Source organism: Sitophilus oryzae, unplaced genomic scaffold (assembly GCF_002938485.1).
Source record: "Sitophilus oryzae breed Bouriz unplaced genomic scaffold, Soryzae_2.0 scaffold_845_pilon_pilon, whole genome shotgun sequence".
Taxonomy (NCBI): domain Eukaryota; kingdom Metazoa; phylum Arthropoda; class Insecta; order Coleoptera; family Curculionidae; genus Sitophilus; species Sitophilus oryzae.
In genome coordinates this window covers 1,622,642-1,649,254 of record NW_022147467.1, presented here as the reverse complement: position 1 = coordinate 1,649,254, position 26,613 = coordinate 1,622,642, and the positions used below count along the sequence as shown (strand labels likewise).

Sequence of the window (26,613 nt, the reverse complement as noted above, 5' to 3'; positions counted from 1 at the left end):
GTCAATTAATGTAATTCGAATACTGGACTCATATTAATTGGTCCTCTTTAACAAATATTTAAACAGTTTTATTTATGTTTTAATGAAATGAACGAACTATATCGACAATATTAGTATTTGTACTCTTTAAAAATTTGGTACATCTTTAAAAATAACCTAAAATGTCAGTATTCCATGGGTATATTGATAAATGAGTTCTAAATTACAAGAAAATGCATTTTCTACGGAAACTTGAAGAGATAGGTAAAAAACGGTATAACACAATTTGATAGACAATTAAATTGTGCATCTGATTCTCATAAAATATACAGGGTGTTCCATTTAAATCAAACAAGTTATTGCCGTTTAAAGCCAGTAATTATTTAAAATAAATTTTTAGACACTCTGTATAAGGTAATAAAGTTTTTATTATTGCAACACAATAACTGACCAATAAATAAACTACAGTAAATATTTAGTATTAAAAACTTTGATACCCTCGGAGAAATGAAGCCTTAAAATTTATACTGCAATTTCACAAAACTGAAAATATTTCAAAAACGGTAAGGTTTAAGTGTAATAAACCTTAATCAAATTTACCTTTATTTTAATCGTAGAAACTAAAAATGTAATAATATATAGGGTGTTCCATTTAAAAAAATACAACTTTGATATTTTTTATTTATTTGGGACACTCTGTATCTTGTAAAAATATTTTTAAATTGTAGCTCTAATAGTCCTTCAACGAACCCAAAACTTACAATTTATAAAAATCTTGTCGTTTAGCTACAATACTCCGTGTCGTATGTGGTGAACAACCCTGTATATGGTGTCTTCTAGTTGTTAATTGGTTTAGTAGATTTATCTTTTTGCATATGTCTATACAGCTTGTCCCAGAAATAAGTGCAAGTATTTTAACTGGTAGTATAGTTCAACCCCAGAAACACGATATTTTTTTAGTTTTTAGTTAAAAACATAATTTCTTGATAATATGGCAATATAGGTATTAGATTAAATTTACAAGAAAGAAAATCCAGAAAAGATCCAGTGGTTCTCAAAATTTTAGCAAAAAATCATTTTTTTGGAAATTTTCAAAGTAAAATAACTCCGTTATTTTGGACTTATTTGAAAAACAATAAAGAGAAATGTTTCTTTTATCGAGATCTACCACCCCTTAAAATACTTGCACTTATTTCTGGGACATCCTGTATATTTCTTATTTTTAGACAACAAATAGAGTAAATAAACATAATTTAATATTTTCTTACTATTTTTGATCAACGTATTATTTGTTACATTTCAAAAGACCAAGCAGTACTCTAAGGAAAAACCATTCATTGCAAATCAGATTACGTTATAGCACAAAATAGGAAATAACGTTATAGTTTGTGGAGAGATCTTTCGAATGGATTTCCTCAGTGACGTATTCGTATGGTCGGGTAGAAAATAGGATTAACTTTATTTTTCTCGAGCGTTCTATAAGTAGATATTCTATAAGCGAGCAAATATATATCAAAAATGAAGTGGGAAACTGTTTATTTCATTCTTATCTAGATTTTTACTTTACTTAGTTGCCTTAAAGGTGTAATATTTTAAAAAGTCGACGTAAACTGCATATTTCTATGTTCTCTCTAACGGGAGATATTAAGAGAACAAATTCTAAGAAACAAAAATACTATATTAGTATAATTAAAAGTATAAGTAAAGTATAGGAAACTAAAAAAGGTAGTGGTAACTTTTAATTGACGGACTCAGGCATGTTAAATCCGGTTATCTAGCCGGCCATGAAAATATACCGCCTATGCTGCCTATGCATCTACCAAAAAAGATGTTATCCAAGAAGTTCCATACATTCATTGAGAAACCAACCGGACCACCATCATACTGAAATGGCACACTCCCTATTATAAGTTGGATAGTGTTAACGAACAAAGAACCAAGCGCCATTTCGCCAAAATCAAGTTTTCTTGACAGACTGGTAAACAAATACAATATCTTATGATTTTAAAAACAGCCACCCGTAAAATTAGAAGTACTGCCATCTAGCGACAGAAATTCCACCTTTGATGTCAGCCATTATTAAAATCTCATTTTTGAAAAAAGAACCACACGTTGCACGTGCTATGATAATGTTGTGCCGGTAAATGTTCTTTTTTAGTGCTTCCTTGTAGATAACATAGTAAAAAAATGATGTCAAGAGGATAAAAGATGCTGCAGATGCTTGAGGCTGAAAATATTTTAGAGGTAAGTAAAGATTTAAATAATATTTTTGTATAATAACCTAAAATTATATACATCTGTGGTTCCATTTTAAATAACCTAATTTTGATATGTGCGGCGTTTGGTTCCTTTAAGACGTTGTTTGGTTCTTTTTTAAATAACGTGGTTTTTAAAATTTAAAATTTTATTTGTTTTAACTTAGCACGTTTTCTACATACTACATGATATATACATATTTTTTTTATTTTAGAGTCGCACTGACCAAAGTAATGAATTGACGAAAGAAGAAACAACACAAGTGTCTATTTCTTCTAATAATCAAATAAAGGTAGATCGTACAAATTGTTATTAAAATATAGTGAACAAACTTGTTTTTTAGATTCTTTCTACTACTTTCGACGATATAAATAACCAAAACAATAATCAGCAACTGAGCTATTCAGAATCAGCATTGATGATAGAAACCGATCGGGTAAATATTTTTTATTTTATTTTTAAAGAAACTAAAACATATAAACCAAATATTTTAACTAAATAATTATTTACATATCCACATTTTAGGAAGAATTTGAAAATTTTGAGAATGATGTAGAGGATGATAGAGATCCCGATTTTATTTATTCATCTTCGGAATCTTCAGACGAAGAGAACGATAGCCCTAATGTAAATGCAACAAAAGAAGGCAGGCCAAGGAAAGGTCGAAAACGAAAATATCCTGAACAAACGGATAAAAGTCGTAAAATTTTAAAAAATTCAAACTCTCCTCATACTTCAAAAAGAGGTACAGCCATAGAAAAAAAAGAGTTTCTCGATTATCGTTGCAATTGCTTAGATAGATGTTATGAAAAAGTTAATCAGGAAGGACGTAAAGCCATCTTTGAGAAATTCTGGCAAGCTGGCTCGTATACTCTTCAAAATTCCATAATATGTTCTTCGGTAAAGGAGAACCCAATAAAGAGAAGACGAGCAAATGGAAATCTAAAACGAAATTTTACAAGGACATATTATTTGGAAAGCTTTCCAGTATGCAGAGATTTATTTGTCCGAACGTTACACATTTCAACAAAAAGGGTTAACACGGCTCTTAAAAAATCTAGAACACTTGAACTGCAGGATAGTCGTGGAAAGCACCAAAAGCATTTTAAAATTTCTGATATTCAAAGGCAAGAAGTTGTGAACCACATAAAAAAGATTCCCAAGTACAAATCCCATTATCGGCGTGAGCAAACTGATCGAGAATACCTACCTATTGATATGACCATAGAATGTATGTATAACCTATATAAATTAGAAGTTAATAATCCGGTAAGCCTATCAACCTATAAAAAAATATTTTACTCCGACTTTAATATAACTAGAAAAAAACTAAAAAAAGATACATGCAACAAATGCGACACACTAAGTGCACTTAGTTCTTCAGGTAATATAGATCAGTACAAAAAAGCAGAATTTGAATGTCATTTAAAAGCTGCCAAGGCAGCAAGAGACATGATGAATAACGATTTCAAGCTTGCTAAAGAAAAAGCATATATACAGACACTATCATTCGACCTAGAAAAAACATTACCGCTACCTAGGATTCCTACAAATATAATGTTTTATAAACGCCAGTTGTGGCTGTATAATTTGGGCATCCACTCAGGAAAACAAGATAAATCTTACTGTTTTCTGTGGACGGAAGGTACTGCTGGCCGAGGTGCGCAGGAAGTTGGATCTTGTATAAAAAAATTCTGTGAAACATATTTGGAAGAAAACATAACAGATCTATATCTATGGTCAGATTCCTGCGGTGGCCAGAATCGTAACATCAAACTTTGCTTATTATTAAAATATATTTTAAATAAATCTTCATCCTTACAATCTATTTACATGAAATTTCTTGTATCAGGGCACAGTTTCTTACCTAATGATTCAGATTTTGGCGACATTGAAAGGGCGTTAAAATACCAGCAGCGACTGTATACGCCACAGGATTACATTAATGTCATAAAGACCTCGAGGAAGAAGAGTCCTTTTACAATACATACCATGAATAATGATGATTTCATATCATCTGAGATATTAGAAAAAAATATTGTTAATAGGAAAAAGGATATCATCGGTGAGAAAATAAACTGGTTAAATGTCAGAGAAATAAAAATTAATAAAAATTCACCCTACAGCATATTCTTTAAATTCGCTTACGATGAAGATGCCTATGTAGAGGTTGATATTAAGCCAAAACAAAAAGGCAAACAGTCAGAAGTGTTTAGTCTGAATTTGCCAGTACTTTACCCTAATGGAAAACCAGTCTCAACACCCAAACTGAACGATATTAAATCCATCATGCATCTTATTCCAGAAGCAGATCAAGGCTTTTATACTTCCCTTATATCTAGTGAAGAAGTTGTAGATGACATCGATGGGTATAACGGAGATTTAGATTTTGAGTGTCAAGAAGACTAAAAATTCCATGGTTTTGTTTATCTTTAAAAAATAATTTCAATTAAGTGTTCATAATTGAAATTATTTTTTAAATGTTTATTTTTTTTATTTGGCCAAAGATATACCAAATATATAAATATTTATGTTCAATTTACTATATTATGTTTAATACATATTTTTGTTAATATTTTTGTGAATATATTTGTAAAAATAAAGTTGATATCTTTTCTTGAACACTGTCTACAATAGAAAAATTTGGATTAGTAAGCATTTTACATAATATTGTAAAACCTTTGTTACGGCATTTGAAGTTTTCTAAAAAAGAACCATCCTATGTTTCATATACATTAAGAAAAAAAAATCAAGATAAATGAAGAATATCTAATTTAAAGTTTATAATAGGGAACCATATATGTAAATCCTACACTTTAATAGTAATTGAAGACTGTATTTCTTTAACAGGGGGTTTTTGTGGAAGGAACCAGGCGTTTGGTTCCCTTTTTTTTATTGCACTATAATATTAGTATGAATGAACCAACAGAAAAAGGCATGTAATAGTTTATAATTTCCTATAAATATAGCGTTATTTGGTTATAAATAGGTTATATAATAAGCCTATAAACGCAACTTTCAAGAAAAAGTCTGTATACTTATTTATAATCTTGTTTGAACCCATAAAATAATTTACTTAAATATCTCCGAATTAAAAATTGGTGCTTGGATCTTTGTACGTTAACACTATCCAGTTGTAGATAGTTCCCAAGCAGCATTTGGACGTCGGGACAACGTTGTGTCACGCGACCAAACGTCGGGCCTCAACGTCGGCACAACCTCGTACCAACCCTAGTCTGCACTAGTTTGGAGAATAATTTTTGGGTCGAAACGACGTTGGATACCGACGTTGGCTAGCAGCCTAATTTAGTACAAACTTCAACGTTGTTTAAAATCCTAATTCACAGAAATACAAAACTATAATAATATGGCGTCTAAGTCGCGTTTTATCCTAAATTGGGATAATTATAGTAAAAATATTATTTTTATGATTTAGTTAGAGACATATGCCGGATGGCAGAAAAGGAAAACAAAACAAAAGTATTTAAGTGTGGAGGATGTTTGAAGATCATAATTATTGAAACACTAACCGACTCTGTAACTCGTTACCCAAGGCAAAAAAGTTAAACGAAAACAACTTTATTGATAAATATATTGTTTCTACTTTGAAAAATACTAATGGGCCTTAAAATTAAAGAAGTTTTAAAAAATTTCTTGAATTTTTTTTAGTAAAATGAGAATAATTTATTCGCAGTCGAAAAAATTGTTTCCGCGTGGTGTTTAGGGCCAAATATTTCAAGTTAATGTATTCAAAAAGCAGGAATTGCTATTTTAGGAACGAAACATTTTCTTATTCAACAACATGGCGACTTTCACTTTGTTGTTTTGGAGATTAAGATGGAGTAGTTCGAGTAGTCGCATACTGGACTAATAAAGTCGCAGTTCATCCTTAACAGGTAGTATACTAGTCGCAAGATTGCCTAATTTAGTCATCCTAGAATCTAGCTTGTGCCGCCCTCTATATTCTAAATAAACGAGGGAGTGAATAAAGTATCGGTAATATGTCGATATATATTTAAATTTAGTTTTATATGTACCTTTCTTATGTCCCATTTTAATTAAGTTTTTTTATAAAAACAAAAACAGCACCGAACTGTCTGATGAACAGAACAATGAAGTGAAAATTTAAGATTTAAGGTTATGGTTCAATACAGTTGCAAAAAGGTAGTGGCTCGACGTCCTACCAACGTAAGAATAAGGAAATCTAAACAACGTTGAAATTAGTAAAACAGACGACGTTTGCATAACGTTGGAATAGGTCCTGAAAGTGACGTCGGAAAACTCTTTATTGCCCAACATTGTAACTACGTTGTCCGAATCACCTAAAGATCACTTAAGCAAAAAAGGTTACAAGACAACGTTTATTCGACGTCGCAGAAGCTTTTACTTTGCTGTAGTACTAGTTCAACGTCGGCACAACGTTACAACAACGTTTACATTTATTTTAATACCCAAGGTACGGAGCTAACTATTTTTTGTAACTAATCCAACGTTGTGTTTAGTAAACATGTGGTCGCAAGTCGTGAAAATGCTACTTGGGTTGATTCCATTCAGTTTATTAAGAATAAACGATTTAATAATTCGTCTCCTAGAATTCCTGCCTAAACATTTACCGACTAACGACCTTGGTATTAGAATATTTGCATCCACTTTGTATTTGTTTTGGACCAGTGTTACATATTGTTGAAAATCACACCTTCGTTGTTATATTAAAAGTGAGCCGAACAATAGAAACTTAATAAAAATAACAAGAAAATGTAAACAACAGGTAAAACACGAACCGCAAAGAAAAGAACGAACAAACCTGGAAAATAGCAACTAAACGATATTAACATGAACTTCTTTTTTAATACCGATTTTTTATGTATGTTATATTAATTTGCTTCATTTCGCTTTCTGGAAATTAAAATAATCAACGTAAATCCCGACTTTATACAGGGTGAGTTTCCTATCATGTCCTCTATGGGTATCTCGGAAACTACTGGAGATAGAGAGTCGGTTAAATGGGGAAAGAATTGCAGTTTTGTGGGGTCATAAATATGCGCCTTTCAGATTTTTAAAAAAGTTCATGGCTTACTAGATATTTTGAAAAAAACAAATTTCGGCTATTTTAAAAATTGTCCCTAATTCCATTATAAGCTATTTTAGAAAAAAAGTTTTCAGATAAAAGTTGTAGATAATCACATCCTTAATGAGACTGTGTCCTCCGTTTTTTTCTAAAACCTGTCACTTTTGACATATGACACAAACATAGGTTTTTTTAAATGGAAACCATAGTTGGCCATGACTTCATAAAAAGCGCCATTTTTTAAGCTTTTTAGTGATATAAGCTATAATATCTTTTCTTTGAAAAATTACGAGTTATAGCCAATTCTTATCATTTTTAAACAATTTCACTTATTTTAATTTACAAAGTTTGGATGTGACAGCTTCACATTTCTGAGAGCAATGGCGATTGAACTTGTTTCCATGGCTACCTAAGTGAAATTCTTTAAAATGATAAGAATTGGCTATAACTCAGTAATTTTTCGAAGAAAATATATTATAGCTTATATCACTAAAAAGCTTAAAAAATGGCGCTTTTTATGAAGTCATGGCCAACTATGGTTTCCATTTAAAAAAACCCATGTTTGTGTCATATGTCAAAAGTGACAGGCTTTAGAAAAAAACGGAGGACCCAGTCTTGTGATTATCTATAACTTTTATCTGAAAACTTTTTGTCTAAAATAGCTTATAATGGAATTAGGGACAATTTTTAAAATAGCCCAAATTTGTTTTTTCCAAAATATCTAGTAAGCCATGAATTTTTTAAAAATCTGAAAGGCGCATATTTATGACTCCACAAAACTGCAATACTTTCCCCATTTAACCGACTCTCTATCTCCAGTAGTTTCCGAGATGCCCATAGAGAACATCGTAGGAAACTCACCCTGTATAAACTCTAAACTAGATGATTTCTTCAAAACATTAACGAATATTTCCCTAATTAAATCTGAATTAGAAACACTCTTGATCAGGCTAGAGCTCGACAATGAGAAAAAGAACAATGAGATACACTCAGAACAGAAATCAGCATCAACAACGACGGGGATGTCCCATTGCCGAAGTTCTGAGAAAAAAGGAATTGACCTCTTGGAGATTAAACTGCAGAAGACATTCCAACAATGTTCGGAGCCCATGTCCAATAGGAACCAAAAAGTGATAAGACGCGATTGTCCGATATCATTTCTTAAGAAATTGAATCATATGTAAATGGTGGTATTCAGGGACGTAATTTTGAAAAGGGATTCAAAATTGTATTAACCATTTAGGCTACAAGAGTTGAATCTGAGAGATGTTTCTCTTCGGCAGGTTTTTTTTATGTAATAAAATACGTTGACACTGAGAGATGAAAATTTGGACGCATTAATAGTTTTGCGTTATTCTTTTTTAACCTTATAGACCTAAAACTATGCTAGAGAACAGGATAATCACATCGGACATAGGAAACAGATCAACCAAAAAGCGCGCAACAAGAGGCACGCCACAAGGAGGGGCATTATCACCTCTGCTGTGGTTGATTGTAATGAACCCGATCCTGACCTCTCTGACAATAAAGGGAATTAGGATGAAGGCATATGCAGACGACGCCGACGGCGAATGGGTAATACTGATTGTGGGTAAAGACTTGCAGACGATCAGTGACATCATGGAATCTTCTCTGAAAAAGCTAACGGAATGGGCAAAAAGTAATGGTTTGGGCATCAATCCAGTCAAAAACGAACTCATTCTATTTACAAGAAAATACAAGATACCCAAGTTACGCTACCAAAGCTGGAAGGGAAGACACTTGTACTTGCTAGGGAAACAAAATATTTAGGAATCATTCTGGACTCCAAGCTTTCATTTTTTTTCCTTTCTTTCTTTTTACCCACAACTTTATTTTATGAGATCAAGCAAGTTACGTCAAAAAAATACCAATTTTTAATACATATTTTTGAGAAAAATCTTGTTTTCTAATTAGCCGTAACAAATACGCTTTCTGGTCGACATTTTTTGAATTTGAAAATAATTTACAGGGATTTCTCTTTTAGAATAAGAGACTCAGAAATTTACTTATGAGATTTTTTTTCTCCAAAGCTGTACGCTGTTTTTGAGTTAAAATCCGGTGTCCATTCTTAGCTGATCACCCGGTAGTCTACAAGTATTGCGTAAAAATTGTTCTTAAATAATATACAGGGTGATCCGAATTGTATTCGGGAAACTTCGGCAGTATATTCTGCCAGATAAAAATAAATAAAAAAGCTCGTATAAATTAATGTAATATGCTAAAATGCTTCGTTTCAGAAATACAAGATGTAGAAATTCGAAATATGCTGGGAGTAATGAAGAGAGATCGTAAAAGAATAGACTGGATACGACAAAAGACCCGAGTAATAGGTGTAATACAGAGAGTCAAATCCCTCAAATGACAATGGGCAGGACACCTGGCGCCCCCTAGAAATAGGAGTCATATTGACACCGAAATCAAATTTTTTATATCAAAAAACACTCATACAAAAAACGAAATAAAAATTTAATTTTTACACCCTGTATCTGCGAAACGAAGCATTTTAGGACATAAATTTATACGAACTTTTTTACTTATTTGTATCTGCAGGAAGTTTCCCGAATACAATTCGGACAACCCAGTATATAACTTCTTAATTCACGTAAAATAAATCTACGGACTGATTATTAAAATCAACACCTGCTTTGTCTCGTTGTACCTGCTTAAAAACAAGGAATTAAGCAAATTTAATTTTAATAATCTCTTTTAGAGTCTGCTTTAAGACCAATTGACATACGGAATTAAAGTTTAAATAGCCTTAATCAGGCTGGGGCGATATTATCTCGCGTAAACCGTTTCTTCAGTCGTATTCAAAAGAGCGCTTTAATTCGTTTTATTTATTCTATTTGAAAATACGCGCGGCAAAGTCTATTGAGACTTAATTAGACTCTGCTTGCTTAAACGGGATCCTTTTTGCTTAAGTAAATACGAAACCGTGAGGGAATTTGACGTAATATTACAGAAATATGGAACTCTTTATTAAGCTTTCCGAGAATAAAGAATGGATAATACAAATTTAAATACAAAAGGAGGTACAGTTAGTGAAGTTTTAAAATTTGTAATAGCGCAAAAAATGGCTTCATTTTGATTATCTCTGTACATTTATATATTTATGGTTGGTTGATTGGTTGGTTGGTTGAAGTGGCGAGAACGACTGGTTGTCAAACTCCAATTAGCAGAATTGTCGTTGATACCACTCGCTCTGAGACCCTATCCCTAGGGATGGAAAAGTTGGACTGTTAACTGTTTATAACCATTCTGTGGCATTAAGGTAACGGGTGACGTCCGTTATACTCTTCCTAGCAACATCTTTAAGATTTACCAAGCTGTAACCAGCGAGGAAACGGTTGTGGGTCCTATACAAAGCCAGACAACGGCACAGGAAATGCAGAACCGTTTCCTCTTCCTTCGGGTCCTTGCAGCTTCGGCAAACTTCGTTAAAAGGGATGCCCATTCTCGCCGCATGTTCGCCAGTGTCGCATATATACCGCCGTAAGCCTGACAATATCCTTATTATTAATACAATTTATCGCATTAAGTGATGCGACGGGACTTAGTTATGAGCTCTCCCGATTTCTTAAGGTCGTATTTGGATGAAGTTTTCTTGGCTATCCTGCAGGTGCTTAAAATTTTTTATCTACTGTTCACCATAGACAGAAAATGGTGGTAAATGTCTTTTTTATGGTACTGAGGGAAGTAAAAACTTCCTCTGCTGCATGTAGCTCAAGGCACGATCCTTGCCTTGCAAGTTCATCAGCGCGTTCGTTCCCTTCAATGTTCCTGTGGCCTGGAACCCAAAGCAAGGTTATATCCTACCTACTTGCCATGTAGGATAACTTGTCGTACGTTTTTTTGACTATTTGGAGGATATGGTAGATGAGTTCAGCGCCGACATGGCTGCTTGGTTGTCAGTGATTAGTGCCGTTTTCCCGCCCACAAAGTGTCTCCTCGCTCAACCATTCGCAGGTCTTCCAAATGGCAAGTATCTCTGCCTGGAAAACACTTGATCCATCCGGAAGCCGGTAAGATTTTGCGATGTCAAGACCCTTCAAGAACACTCCCGAACCTACACCTGAACCCATCTTGGATCCGTCAGTACATAGCGCAATATCAAATTTCTTCAGTAGTATGTGAGTCTCCCACTCCTTTCTGGTTGGAATTCTGACTAGAAAGTTCTTGCCAAGTTCCAACCTAGGTATTAGATGGTCCTGATCAGTCCGCATGATCAGCCTGATGGTCCAGCAATAATATCTTTCGGTAATCTTCCAAGAATACTGCTGTGGCCTTGTATATTTATATTATAAGACACTAACACTATATACTGCAAAATAAAACACTAAATCACCACAATACACCAAAACACTTTTACTTTTACAGAGCCCACGTCTGACTCGGTTGGCTAGATTTTGCCACGCCTACTCGGTGCCCACTGAGCGAGTATATAAACGCTCAACTTGTAGATTGTACTTTAGTTTATAATCATCTGCTGATGATGCTAACATGGTTAGCGAAACGCGCGTCCAGTGTAAAAGTAAAAGTGTTTTGGTGTATTGTGGTGATTTAGTGTTTTTATTTTGCTGTGTAACACCAAAGGTTCCAACCCTCAACTGTAACACTATATACTTTTAGTTGGCAATATAATATCTTCTTAGACAAATTTTAATTTTAAATTGGTAGTCTCTATCAAGTGAGACCTAATTTAAATTCTAAAACTACTAAGCTCATATACTACAACAAAGCATTCACCAGTAAACGAATTGAGTGCATTCGTGGGTGAGGTAGACCAACCACTGAAGACTCCAATATCGGCAATCAGCCAGCATTATTCAATAAACACCTTTACGTTTGACGCCCAGAGCATCAATAGAGGTGCTCCTGGACCTTCAGCCTCTTCACAGAGTGATCTAAACGGAACCAAGAATAGGACTCAATCGACATCAAAGTACATTGTCTCTAATAAAAAGGATGGAAACGGGACACTCATATATGGGAAATTGAAAAAAATGAGATGGGACCAAATAATCCCCCTTAACAACTACGACAAACTATTCGAGGTGACTAAAATGAATCCAGGAATGTGGACGACAGATACATTATTCCTTCAGGAGGTACAGCCTCGTCTACCAATTCAAAGGTTGTGGGTTCGAATTCCACAGCCGGTATTTCATCAGCCGACTATTTTTAATAAAATAAAAATATTTTGGGTATCTAGGTCGACTCAGCCTTAAATTAGTACTTGGGATTCACAATGCTGAGGTAATAATAGGCGGTTGAAGCGTAGTGCTAGCCACATTACTTTCCTTGTATACCGAACGGCTCTAGTATGGCAAGCTGTACCTTGCTACTCCCAAAGCGTTAAACGCTATATACGGGAGCTATTATTATATATTATATATTAAATAAAAAGTTGACTGATGTAACCACTACCGTAGTATTAGAACCTACGATCTCGGAACTGGTTGACGAGATCTCTGCACTACAGGACAACTTGTAAATCAAAATACCACAGAGTGTCATTTTAGAATATGACAAAGTCTGTTTCTGCTTAAACAACATCAAACGCTTAAACCAAACTGGTACTAACACTTAAAGATTTCGAAGTATGTTTACCCTTAAAAATTCAAACTTTAATTTTTACTATAGAAGCGAAGTTTTCCTCCGGGGTATTGAAACATCCTGTGCATTTAAAATAATAAAATATAGAAACCGTATGGAAAGTTCGTTAGAGACAAAATGACATTAAAGTCCATTCCCAGTAACTTTTGGGTATTTCATCGATTTTCTCATTAGGAATATTATCGCAGAAGAAAATCTAACAACTTCCCTGATGAAGATAAATACTGAAAGCATTTTGGAATCTCAAGAGTATGTATCCCTTAAAAACTCATTTTCGTGATTAGAAAACTGACAATGATGAAAATGTATTTATTGTAGAAAAAGATTTTTTTATTAATATTTCAGGTTTATTTTATTCCATTATTAAGAGCTTTACTTTACAATACTTTACACAAAAGCAATAAAGAAAAGTTCAAAATAAACCATAAAACTACCTAATAACCTAATAAAATGATATTAATTAACACTTCAAGACTTTTAATCAAGTAAATTAAGGTTCGATAATATTTTCGTCGGCTTTACGAAAATTATTATTAAGCCGATTTACGCTTTCCATTGGCAATAATATAAAATTTCTTTGAAAAAGGAAATGTAACTAACGAACGCTCTGGCAAAAATTAGATTTTAGTCTTTTTTTTGCAAAAACTGAAAGGTCGCCAGAGAGTAAAATTAAATATTCATGGTTTAATCAACCTGGAACTTGCCACCTCGCAACGGTGGCTTTAAAAATGGTGGAAATTTTCCTGTTAGTCCACCAAAGTTAATTAGTTACTCAATGTAATTGTAAGTTTATTTCTTAAGAAAAAAAAGACTTAGAAAAAAATAAACTATTTTAACTACGCCCTATTTGTTGTGATGTAAATACTTATTTCAGATCTAAAGTAGTTAAAATGTTATTACAGTTGAGGGTTGGAACCTTTGGTGTTACACAGCAAAATAAAAACACTAAATCACCACAATACACCAAAACACTTTTACTTTTACACTGGACGCGCGTTTCGCTAACCATGTTAGCATCATCAGTAGATGATTATAAACTGAAATAACTAATATAAACTAGGTTGAGTATAATCATCTGCTGATGATGCTAATATGGTTAGCGAAACGCGCGTCCAGTGTAAAAGTAAAAGTGTTTTGGTGTATTGTGGTGATTTAGTGTTTTTATTTTGTTAGTTAAAATGTCTTGAATAAATGTGATTACTAAAACTATTACAGATCAAAAGATATACAAAATTTTAAAAAATAGTTCATTTCCAACTCAATTTTAGAAAGAAGTAATTTTAGTTTTAAATTAAGAAAAAAAAAGGAAATCGGCTTACATGCACATATCTCTGCATATATTCTCAGGAACGACAAACCTACCTTGTAGAATGTAGAATGTTTAGGAGGAGGGTTAATCACCACGGCCTTACAGATCTTTTGTGTGTTCCCCTTCCTTCAGTTATAACGAGTTATAACTTCATATATTCTTAGGGCTATGACAAATGCCAGTATCTGAGCTCCATAGAGGCTCATCTCCTGATGATCTCCGACATCAGCCGTGCCAAAGAACGGTTGCCATCTCGGCGCACTCAGTAATAAAGTGTTCTGGTGTTTCACCATTTTCCCCACAGAATCTGCAACCGCCGTTGTTTCTCAGCTTCAATCTACTGAGGTATGCGGTGCTCCTGTTAGAAACCCCGTGACAATGCGAAGATCGTTCTTACTTAAATCAAGAAAACTCTTTGATTTTTCTCGGTCGTAAGTTCTGTAACTTTTTCGAGCGTCTTGTGTCGTTGGAGAATTCCAGGTTATAGAGTTTTCCAGGTTTTTGAGTACCGCTTTAAATTAGCTTTATTCGGGTTCGTTTTTGAGAACCGTCCTAGAATCGTTCTCGCACTGCGCAGAACAACTTGCGCAGTGACTTGAATTCTAGAACTGTTTTTGGACCTTTTGAGGACTATGAACTACTTGATGAAACCCGAACGCTTTGCGAACTATTTTTGGACGAAAGTGAAAGTGACAGAAGCGACTTAACCTCACTATTGAAATGTGAGAGATGTCTTTAAAATTTGTTTATTACAAAAAGCAACACCTGAGCACCCAAATGGAAGATTACAGAGCAGTTAAAAAAATAAGATTTAGTAGTGAATTACTATTGCATTGACCGCCAGAAATTATTTCCTTTTCAGGGTAATTTAAAGAAATTCAAATATACTCTAGCTTTATTTCGTTATAATATGATCAAAATTTAGTTAACGTTCAATTCCTGGAGGATTATACTATTTATTTTCACAGAAATAATGATTTGAGAAAGCATTTAAGATAGTGTTAGGACAGCATTAATTTGTATCATTTGAAAGTAGGTAAGTTAAAATTACAACCGTAACAAGATATGTACAATATATAATTGGGATTTTGTAGATTGTGATATCTGACTAAATATGAACTAAAAATGAACAGAATTTTAATAATTTATACCTAAGAGTAGTACATTGGAATGTTCTCGAAATATATCAGGTACGTACATAAAAAACTGCCATTTATCCTTGATATAAGTGGTTTGCTTCTTTCTAATAATATAGCTAACTCTATTTTCTAATTACCACAATATTACAATCAAAATTGATTGCCAAAAAATTATCTGCCTTTAATATTTAAATTTATACACATTTATGTAAAATATAACAACACACATACATAGGATACGTAATTAGTATAAGTAGGTAGATAATGCAATATTAAAAAAAAGTTTTAATTTATATATTTTATATCTAAATAATTTATTTGATTATGTATAATAAATTTAAGTACATAGCTATTTCAAAATAAAGCCCTACAAACAAAAGATATATTAGGTAGGCTAACCATGTGCTTGCTTTCTTTTTAGATATGCCAATAATTGCCGAAGGATATTTAAAGAATACCTGGGAATAATAAAAACAAAATTGTTCGTATTCAATCCAAATCAAATTGTGGAATCAGTGGAAAATGATAAATGTTTAATATAATATATAGTTTTGCACTACAGCCTTGAACAGAAAATAGAAACCAAAATTATGAACAAAGTTTTACAGGATATAATTTAGAACAGATGAATTTTGCCTCATTATTCTATAATTAACATAAGAAGCCTAATATTGAAGACATTCTAGTAATAGAAAAATATTTAAATGATATGCTAGATAACTACAAAAAAATCATTATGGTCATAAGTGTTTATTAATTTAGTTAATAAAAATTATCAATTTTGTGTTAACTATTTTTATTTTGTTACATTTCTAACCCTCAAGAATCTTAAAAATAAGTTAAATTGACTTCCATAGAGCTTTAATTGCTAATTGTTATAACTGAAACACTTTAATAAAATTTTATGTTAAAAACAAATTAATTTGTGTTAGGTTAGGTTAGAATGATAAATATGAAATAAATAATAAATATATATATATATATATATATATATATATATATATATATATATATATATATATATATATATATATATATATATATATATATATATATATATATATATATATATATATATATATACATACTACATCACTATAGTAAATTTGTAATGTATCCCTCTCTACAAGATCATTTTCAGAAATATTACTTATAATAATAAAATAATTTAGCTCTTCTTGGTTAATCTGGTTTCGTAAGGGTAGTTCAGGCACATTTTTCAATAGAACAATAAGTATTATTACAATACTGATTTGTAGATGAGGTACCTATTTTTTTCAATTTCAATCAAAGTCCTAGGTTCAGGTAGTCATAGGTTCTTGTTATAATATGTATGTATTGTCCATCTAAAATAATGAATAAATATGTATAATTTATTTATTTTATCTCTGTTATACAAGGACAAATGTTATATATTTCACATACTACTGCTATGTTAACTATAACTAAATAAAGTAATATTTTAAATATCAAAATAGTAACAATATTCACTTACAAAATAAAGCAGAATTATTAATTCACCATGTTCAAATTGTCTTCTTAATTAGATACATGTTAGGTACTATATTTTAGAAGTATAAGATTATTGGCTACAGGTATCAATTCAGAATTATGGCAGTGCTGAGTATTTATTGAAAAAATACACTTTTCTTGCTGAAAATTAATAATTATTTATGAGTTATTAATCGTTTAAAAAAACAATACCCACCTACCTGCAGATACATTATGATATTTAAATATTACAAAAGTACTCTATTAATATTTGTAAAACTTATTACAATAATTCAATATCCTCTTGAAAAATATCATCTTGAAAGTCAATTTGCTGTATTTTCTTGCAATAAATATCCTGGATAGTAAAAAAAAAACGTAAAACATAAATCTTTTTAGGTTAGAAAGAAAAGTACAAAAATGGTCCAAAAACGATTCTTGCTGACAAGCTAGGATCAAATTTGAACTGTTTTTTCTAGTCCTAGAACCGTCCGCGTTATAACCCGAACATCTAACTTGATCTAATTGAGAATCCAAAAAAGGTCCAAAAACAGTTCATGAGAGAAGTTCATGAGAAAAACAGTTCATCGAACCCGAACGCAAATTTTCTTCTGCGCATGCGTATCACCGTTCTAGGAAGGTTCAAGAAAAAAACCGAACAAAGCTATTGATTTCCGCTTGGAAAGCAGAACGGTTCTGGTTCTGTTAGTGGGGGAGTGTTCACTCCTTTTCTAGCTATATCGTTTGCTTTTTCGTTGTCTTCTATTCCTTGATGAGCGGGTACACAGAGTAGAAGGACTGTATTTTTTTTATCTAATTTGTTCAGATTCTCTACGCATTCTTTAACCAACTTCGAAGTAATAGTTACTGAGTTGATCGCTTTTAGAGCTGCTTGACTATCGGATAAAACAGCTATTTCCGGTTTTCGATAGTTCCTGTTTATCTAAGATAAATTGTACTCATCTTTTGGTAGCGTAGATTTCTCCCTGAAGAATGTTGGGGTAAGTGCCCATTGGTTCGGAGTATTTAGTTTGAGGCCCAAATACTCCTATCGTTAGTACGGCCTTTTACATGCTGAGAAAACATTTCTATTGTACAATCCTTTTTATTGCTAAATACTACAGTGAGGTGTTTCTCAAAGTTATACATCCATTGGGAGTTGGAGGGGTTGATTTTTCTTTTGGAGGGTGTTCCAAGCCCCTGACCTAAGAATTTTCCCAATACTGTTTCCGTCAATGACCATTCTAATTATTGTCGCATTGACATATCTACCGACGACAAGGTGCAGTGGTATTAGGTCTAGAATAACCTCCATTGCTGCTGCTGGGCATATTCTCATGACACCTGTGATGCAGATGCATGCCAGTCTACTACAAATACTACACCTTATCATCAAAAATAAAATTACAGAAAAATGTAAGAGAATGACCAGAATTTAATATTCATAAACGCTTGTCAGAACAGCAAAAAGACGAGGTAAATTATCTGTAATTATCGCCAATCTTCTTTGAGAAGCGCCTGAAGAAGAATAAGTAATTTTAGTGTAATAGTGTAGTAATTAAAAAGTACTTCCGCTTTATAAATTTCGTTTGTAATAATATAATTCAAGAATTGATTTAAATTATTCTTCTTATGAATTTCGTAGCATTTTAAAATATATCATATAAAATAAATTATCATAATTTTAATATATAATAAATAATAAACGCATAGTTTAAAGAATTATAATTCTTTAAACTGTGGTAAAAGTTATAAACCTAAGAATATTATGATTTGAGAACCGGTAAAATACCTTGAATTGCCCATATTTCATACTATTCCATTAAGGCACAGAATATTCAAAACTTCAGAACGCAGTATTATCTAACTTGTCTTACTTAATAAAATGATAAATATTACGGAATAAAATATTGTGCATATTCGTGCTTCGAATTAATAAGGGTTATGTAAATCTGCGAAAGTATAGTTGAAAGATAATTGCATAATAACTTTATAGGTAACAAACATCAATGAGGAGTTGGAAATCAATGATAAAAATTCAAAATTACCTGCAATATTACCTGCTTTCAGAGTATATTGTTCTTGTCCATTTTCCCAGATATAATAGACTACCTTCACCATTTGTTGAAATATCCTCAGAAATATAAGCATCCAAGAGACTACCTACGCCCATACTACGCCCATCCTACGCCCATCCTACGCCCATCCATCCTACGCCCATCCATCCTACGCCCCTTGTTGGTCTAAGGGCTGCAACTCTTGTGATATCTGGCACCCGCACAAAAAATTTTTGACAAATAAGCTATTGTTAATAAAAATATGAATAAGTTTGTAAAAATCTGAAAATTTTTGGGTTAAGGAATGTTTGCCCGGTTTTTTAGTTCCAAAATGTGATAGCTGTTGATTCTACGTTTTAAATGAACTTTGAATCATCAAAGAATATTAATAATGGTCCTATCAATGATGCGCTTATGAAATCTATTTCCGGACTGTTAAGATTTGGAGAGAAAATTCAGGTTCTTCGAGGCGTAATATCTCGAAAGTTACTAATTCTACGTAAAAAATTTTCAACGACTATTTTTATACCTAAACTTTATTTTTTATTCTAAGAAAAATTTTGTAAATTCCATATTTTGGCAAATATTTGGGAAAACTGAATTTTCGGCCATTTTTTCTAGGCCGAGCACGATGATACAATTTTTCGCCTAAAACTACTCCCCAAAAGGCACACAATCCGGCTGAAAACTCCCGGTCGGCGAATTAAGCCAACCTTTATTTACTGAACTAAATTACCCACCTTATAAAATGTAATCTAATCTAGAATTTTGAAATCAGTTTTGTTTCTTAAAAGAAGCAGTGCGTGTGTATGTGTGTGTGTGTGTGTGTGTGTGTGTTTACTTATAAAATCAATATATACACACTTAAGCTTCATTCACAACCTCGCAATTAGTGAAATAAATTAGTAGTTTCAGTTACACTATATACTTTTTAGTTTACGATCATTCATAATGTCTAAAAAACGCAATTAAAATGAATAGAATATCCTAGCTATAGTTTGCGGTGGTCAGTTGGATCCATACAGAAAGCCTAATATCTGTGCTAATATTATCCCACAGAAAGCCTAATATTTAGCTTATAAAACAATAATCTTTTGATTTCTAACCACAATTTCTCTTGACGGATGATAATCAAAGGCCAAAATCACATTCCTCGCAAATTTTGAAGTATAATTAGTGAAAAAGTTAAAAATTTGTTAACTTTTTCCGCTAATTGAAGATTACTACCACTAATTTTGACGTTCTAAATTCTTACATTGATATTAGAGGAACAAACCTCTACGCTAATTGAAACCATTGATTTATTCCACTAATTTTGAGGTTCTGAATGAAGCTTTAAGCTTTATTCAAAAACTCGCAATTAGGAGAATAAATTAGTGGTTTCAATTACACTCTATACCTTTTAGTTTACGATCATTTACAATATTTAAAAAAACTTATAAAACAAATTAAATAGAATATCCTAGCAACACAGTTTGCGTTAGTCAGTTGTATCCATAGAGAAAGCCTAATATTTAGGTTTATAAAACAATAAACTTTGTGTTTCTAACTACAATTTCCCTTAACGGAAGATATTCAAAGGCCGAAATGACATTTCTCGCAAATTTTTAAGCGTAATTAGTGGAAAAGTAAAAAATTTCATAACTTTTTCTACTAATTGAAAATGTCTGCCACCAATGTTGACGTTCTGTATGCCTTATACTGATATTAAATGAACAAACTACGCTAATTATTGAAACTACTAATTTATTCTGCTAATTGCGATGTCCTGAATGAAGCTTAAGTATTGGTTAATACAAATAGACGTTTAAACTGATTTAAATTCATTAATTAAATTTTCATTATATATCTTTAATTTTCAGGGTACGGTAGAATTCACGGTGCTTTACTCACTTCCCGACGCATCTCTGGCATCCTTCGCCGGGAGTTCCGCTTACGATCTGCTCGAAGACGATCAACAGGTGCTGATAGACATCGAACAGAACATCGCCAATATCGAGCGGAACCTCTTATCCGAACAGCTGCTCGCGGAAAAGGCGGTTATGACGTCGTCGGAAAGACGGTTTACCCTGAGAAGGGGCACGACGATCGCCACGCCGGATAAAGTTGTCACCGAGAGGAAAAGATCCACGCTTAAAAGTGTCAAGGTAATTGAATTCTGGTAGGGGATTTGAGGTGAGGGAAAACACGTATTTGAAAATGATGAAAATGGCGTCACAGCGCGCAGCGACTAGAAATAAAATCTTACTTCGAGCTTTCCTATCTCTTTTGCTGAACTAATTGTAGTTGATGTGATAAGAAAGATTCTAGATTTTTTTTCATTGGGAAACAGCCAATTATACAGGGCCTTGCAATTTGTCCATCGGGTATAAGAGATATATAGATGGTGAGTTTCCTACGATGTTCTCTATGGGTTTCTCGGAAACCACTGGAGGTAGAGAGTCGATTAAATGGGGAAAGAATTGCAGTTTTGTGGGGTCATAAATATACGCCTTCCAGATTTTTGAGAAAGTTCATGGCTTACTAGATAATTCGAAAAAAAACAAATTTCGGCTATTTTAAAAATTGTCCATTATTCCATTATAATCTATTTTATATACAAAAAGTTTTCAGATAAAAGTTGTAGATAATCACATCTTTAATGAGATTGTGTTCTCCGTTTTTTTTTTCTAAAACCTGTCATTTTTGACATATGACACAAAATATGTTTTTTTTTTAAAATGGAAACCATAGTTGACCATGACTTCATAAAAAGAGCCATTTTTTAAGCTTTTTGGCGATATAAGCTACAATATGTTTTTTTTTTGAAAAATTACTGAGTTATAGCCAATTTTATCTTTCTTGACTAATTTCACTTAGTTGGTATGGTATTCTTATTCTGTTATGATGTATAACTTATAAAAAGACAGAATATATTATTAAACGTAACTTTACAATTTACATTAAACAAACTAAAACTTAAAATAGTATCACTACATACACTTTAAGTAACATTTTAGAAAATGTTCAAAAAATCCTCCATTCTTTTGAGTACATGAATGCATCTTTTTAAAACTGAATTATTAGCTATTCTCACAGAACGACCAGTCGACTAAATTAAACTTCTCCCGTACCGCCTCTTCGAGTGTCTCTTTTAATTCATAAGTTCTTCTGTAAACACTCTTTTGAAAACCCTGTTGTTAACCATACCGTATAAAAAATCTAAAATGGATAGTTCAGATGATCGAGGAGGCACATGCAATTGGTCCACCTCTTCCTATCCGTGAGTTTGCATAATTATGATATAAATAGTTTTTAACATTTCTTTTATTCTTTCATTATGAGTGGGAGTGTCATAATGAAAGTCACGTTGGAACCACTTTATTGATGCGCGAGTATCTAAATTTAACTTTTCTAACATGTTCTGAAACCCGTTTTCTAAAAAACGGAAGTAACGTTCATCGGTCAACGTATCCCCGAAAATGTATAACCAAGGAAAATTGAACTAATATTATATTTACAATTTTCGTTTATTTTAATTTACAAAGTTTGGATGTGACAGTTTCACATTTCTGAGAGCAACGACGATTGAGCTTGTTTCCATGGCTAACTAAGTGATAATAGATGATAGTAATTGTTTTAAAAGTGTAAGAATTGGCTATAACTCAGTAATTTTTCGAAAAAAAAAATATTATAGCTTATATCGCTGAAAAGCTTAAAAAATGGCGCTTTTTATCAAGTCATGGTCAACTATGGTTTCCATTAAAAAAAAAACATATATTTGTATCCATGTGTGTGTGATTGTATTGTATGTCAAAAATGACAGGCTTTAGAAAAAAACGGACAAAATCTCATTAAGGATGTGATTATCTACTTTTATCTGAAAACTTTATGTCTATAAAATAGCTTATAATAGAATTAGGGACAATTTTCTAAATGGCCGATTTTTTTTTTCGAAATATCTAGTAAGCCATGAAGTTTTTCAAAAATCTGAAACACGGCTACGGCCAATACACAATACTATTCGACATTCGAATAATTTAATTTTTGAAATAGATAGACGCCATGTCTTCTCTTTATGTCACAATGGCTGTAGTTATTAGTAAATTTGACATTTAGACAATACAAATTTTTTGACAGGCACTTTTTTTCCTTCAAAAATTTTAAATATTTTTTTTTCTCAGAAACGGTTATTGTTAAAGTAAAGAGTGTTTGGTATCAAAATTTATAAAATTTTTGAGAGAATTTAAGTATGTATGTGTTAAATAATGAGGGTACCGATTTAAAATAAGAAAGTCATTGTCAACTTCCGGTATTCCCGGAAGTGCTGCCATATTGAAAATATTTTTTAGATCTCGTTGTGAAATCTCTCTAGAAACCTCTAATGCACGCTTAGCCTGGGACAGCCTGTATATATAGATAAATCGATTGACATTGTTACCGAGTTTCAAAATCTCAGTGAGAAACCAATACTAACAAAAAAATCGAATGAAAAAATACTGAAAACAAATTATTCTATCTTGATATTTCACCTAGTTACTTTAAAATAACGAAATCAAATTAGATTTAAAAACAATATTCCTACGATTGATAGAATCGTATATCGTATATTCCTACGATTGATAGAATCATGTAAAGTTAATTAAATTCGGAGGAATTCAATCAATTTTAACAAAAAATCGATGGAAAATTTCTGAAAACAGTAGTTAGTTGATTTTCCCCAAGCTACTTTAAAGTAACAAAAATCAAATTAGATTTAATGGCAATATGCCGACGATTGATGGAAGTTAAAAGCATGTAGGGTTAACATACACTTTTTATTACAGAGTTTAATTAAATTCGGTAAACAGAGGCCTCCCAAAGGGAGCGATACAGAAGATGAAACGGCATCGTTGATTAGAGCAGCGGAGTCCGGTAGAAGTTCGAGAAATTCCGATGTCGATTCGGCTCCGATGTCGAGAGCGGGCAGTGACGTTTCGTTGGACTCAAATGGAGAAAATCAGTTAATGATGCTGGAAAAAAAGCGTAACTCCAGGTATGTTAAGTCTAAAAATGAAATAGCAGTTTAATTAATAGTAATACAGGCTGTTCAGTACCAGCCAGCCAATTATGGTATCTAGAATTTAGAATTTTTAGGAGGGGGGTTAATCACCGCGATCTTACATATCTATTTTGTGTTCCACTTTCTTAAGTTATAACAGGTTATAACCCATTATACAGTCGCAGTGCTTTGACAAAAGCCAGTAACTGAGACTGCTCCACAGAGGCGAACTCTCCATCTACCAAAGTTTATGGCACGAACGGTTGTCGTCCCGGCGCACTCAGTGATAAAGTGTGTTTCCTCATTTTCCCCACAGAAACTGCATTCTCCGTTGTTTCTCAGCTTTAATGTACTGAGCTGTTCGTTGAGGAGACAGTGGCAATTCGAAGATTGTTTGTATTTAAATCAAGGAAAATCTTTGTTTTTTCTCGGTCGTAAATTCTAAAGAACTTTTTCCAGTGTCTTAGACCGTTAGTGGATAGACCGTGGGCGGATTCCCATAGATGGAGTCCTCCAGGTTTTTTAGTTCCGTTTTAAGTTGGTTTCCGCTTGGCAAGAAGAACGGCTCTGGTCCAGTTAGTAGAGTGTTCGCTCCTTTTCTAGCTAGATCATTTTTTCATTGCCTTCTATCCGTTATTTTCTTTGCCTAGTTTAGTCAGCTTCTCTAGGCATTCTTTGACCAACTTTGAATTTATGGTTACTGAGCTGATCGCTTTTAGTGCTGCTTGACTATCAGATAAGATGGTTATTTCCTCCTTTCGATAGTTCCTATCTAAGATAAATTATACGCATCTTTCGATAGCGTAGATTTCTGCCTGAAGGATACTGGGGTAGGTGACCATTACTTCGGAGGCATTATGCAATAAAAATATATGCAATAATATGCAAATATTATGCAATAAGTCGGATTCTGAGCTGAGGTTGCACAATAATTGTTCATAACCAACCTAACGACTTATGATTATTTGCATTGAACTCTGCATACCTACCTAGATATTCCCTTATATTGCATAACAATCGGATTCTGCGATCCTTGAAAGGTCGTTTAAAAAAAAGTATCGAGACTAGTACTCTGACTGTCACCATATGCATGAGAACAGGCGAGACAGGTGATGAGACGCGGATTACTCAAAAACAATCAAGGATAACTAGTGCGTAGCATACCGGGTGAATCTCAAATGTGGCTCACCCCTATAATTTTTTTTATTTTTTTAGATAAAAAATCTAGTGATGGGATTACTCAAGTGAAAAATACTCGGTCATCCGAGTATTCATATCCTCGGTATGTCTCGAGTATTTTTGTCGATCCTCGAGGATTACTCGGCACGCCACTAACATCGGGTGTAGTGTACCGTCCTCGCTGCTCGCGACGATACAGGCGATTTACGATCTATGCTGAAACCTTTTTTTGTTGATTCCCGAGCATTACCTGGCACGCAACTAACATCGGGTGTAGCGTACCGTCCTCGCTGCTCGCTACGATACAGGCGATTTTACGATTTATACTGAAACCTTTTATATAGAGGACAGAGGATAACCGTTTAATCACTTGCTCGCATATCGCTCACAATAATAGTCGGTTTTCAGAGTAGTAACCTGCATTTTTGAACAGAAATACATTACTTATTTTTGTTTTGTTTAGATGTTTAGATGGGATATATTAATTATAATATTTATTTAAATTATTAAGATTTTTTCTCCATACTTTATATTTTAAGATTTATAGTTTTTTAACCATTGATATAATAATAAAATGTTGTTTTTTCTGTGTAACAATTCAGAATTGAAACATTTGAAAATTCATAATAGGTCAGTTTTCGACTTCAAAATTCCATTTGACAAAACCACAGTTATTTATTTGGGTTAAGGCGAGATTTTGCTTTAATTGCATTTTTAATTTTCAATTTACGTGTTTTCTTGTAAAAAAAACCTTTGCTTGTAGTTCTACGTTGGGAGACTATATTCTGATGAAAGTATAATCGAAATTTAGTGTGATGGAACGTAGATATAAAGTCAATGATTTGCGGAATTTGCCAACAAGAACAATAACAATATTGCTGTATATTTTATTTCATTTTTTTCAAACAGTTTTTAAAGCTACAGCTGACTCGTTGTAAGCCTTAAGCTCGGCGTTAAGTAAAATTTTATTAGTTAATATTTTTCTATTATGAGGGTTCACAAGAGAAAGAGGTTGAAAATCCGAAACAATCATTATTAACAATTTTTTTTCGACTATTAGTTAAGCTGTGCCCAAACAATACAGTAAATTTATGTTTAAAACTGTATATTATGTCGCACAAAAACTTAAAATATGCACAATAACACAATACTACTACAATTTATTAGGTACTACAGGTTATTTTCGGTGAAAGTACGCTATTAAAAAGTAAAACAAAATATATTTTTTATCTCAATGACCGACCGCCGACAAATAAATAATAAATAACGAGCCCTTTTTAAAAAGTCGCACGTATTTCCTAGAATTACTTGGTTTCATTTGGCCTGAAAGTGTGCTGAACGGTTTCCAGGTTAGCCTCAAAGTCGGAGTTAGAAACAAAATCAGCACAATTTAAAGCAAAACCTATGAAAATTTTATTTCCCACATGAAATTATACACGAACATATTAAAAATTATTAAAAAAGTGTTTAAAATAATT

The 26,613-nt window shown here is 32.7% G+C and overlaps 2 protein-coding genes across 3 annotated transcripts in view; both read left to right on the top strand.

The window, feature by feature from the left end:
* LOC115889719 (otoferlin-like) overlaps positions 1-26,613 on the top strand; it is a 274,808-nt gene that overhangs the window by 78,423 nt on the left and 169,772 nt on the right. For both annotated transcript variants that reach the window (XM_030909785.1, XM_030909784.1), the window contains exons 4-5: positions 20,799-21,083; positions 23,742-23,950. In XM_030909785.1, the coding sequence (XP_030765645.1) occupies positions 20,799-21,083; positions 23,742-23,950 (494 nt within the window). The remainder of the gene's footprint in view (positions 1-20,798; positions 21,084-23,741; positions 23,951-26,613) is intronic.
* LOC115889720 lies at positions 1,946-4,732 on the top strand. Its single transcript, XM_030909787.1, has 4 exons — positions 1,946-2,223; positions 2,450-2,527; positions 2,579-2,671; positions 2,761-4,732. Exons 1-4 carry the CDS (start codon positions 2,188-2,190, stop codon positions 4,642-4,644), a joined length of 2,091 nt encoding a protein of 696 aa, XP_030765647.1. The 5' UTR covers positions 1,946-2,187; the 3' UTR covers positions 4,645-4,732.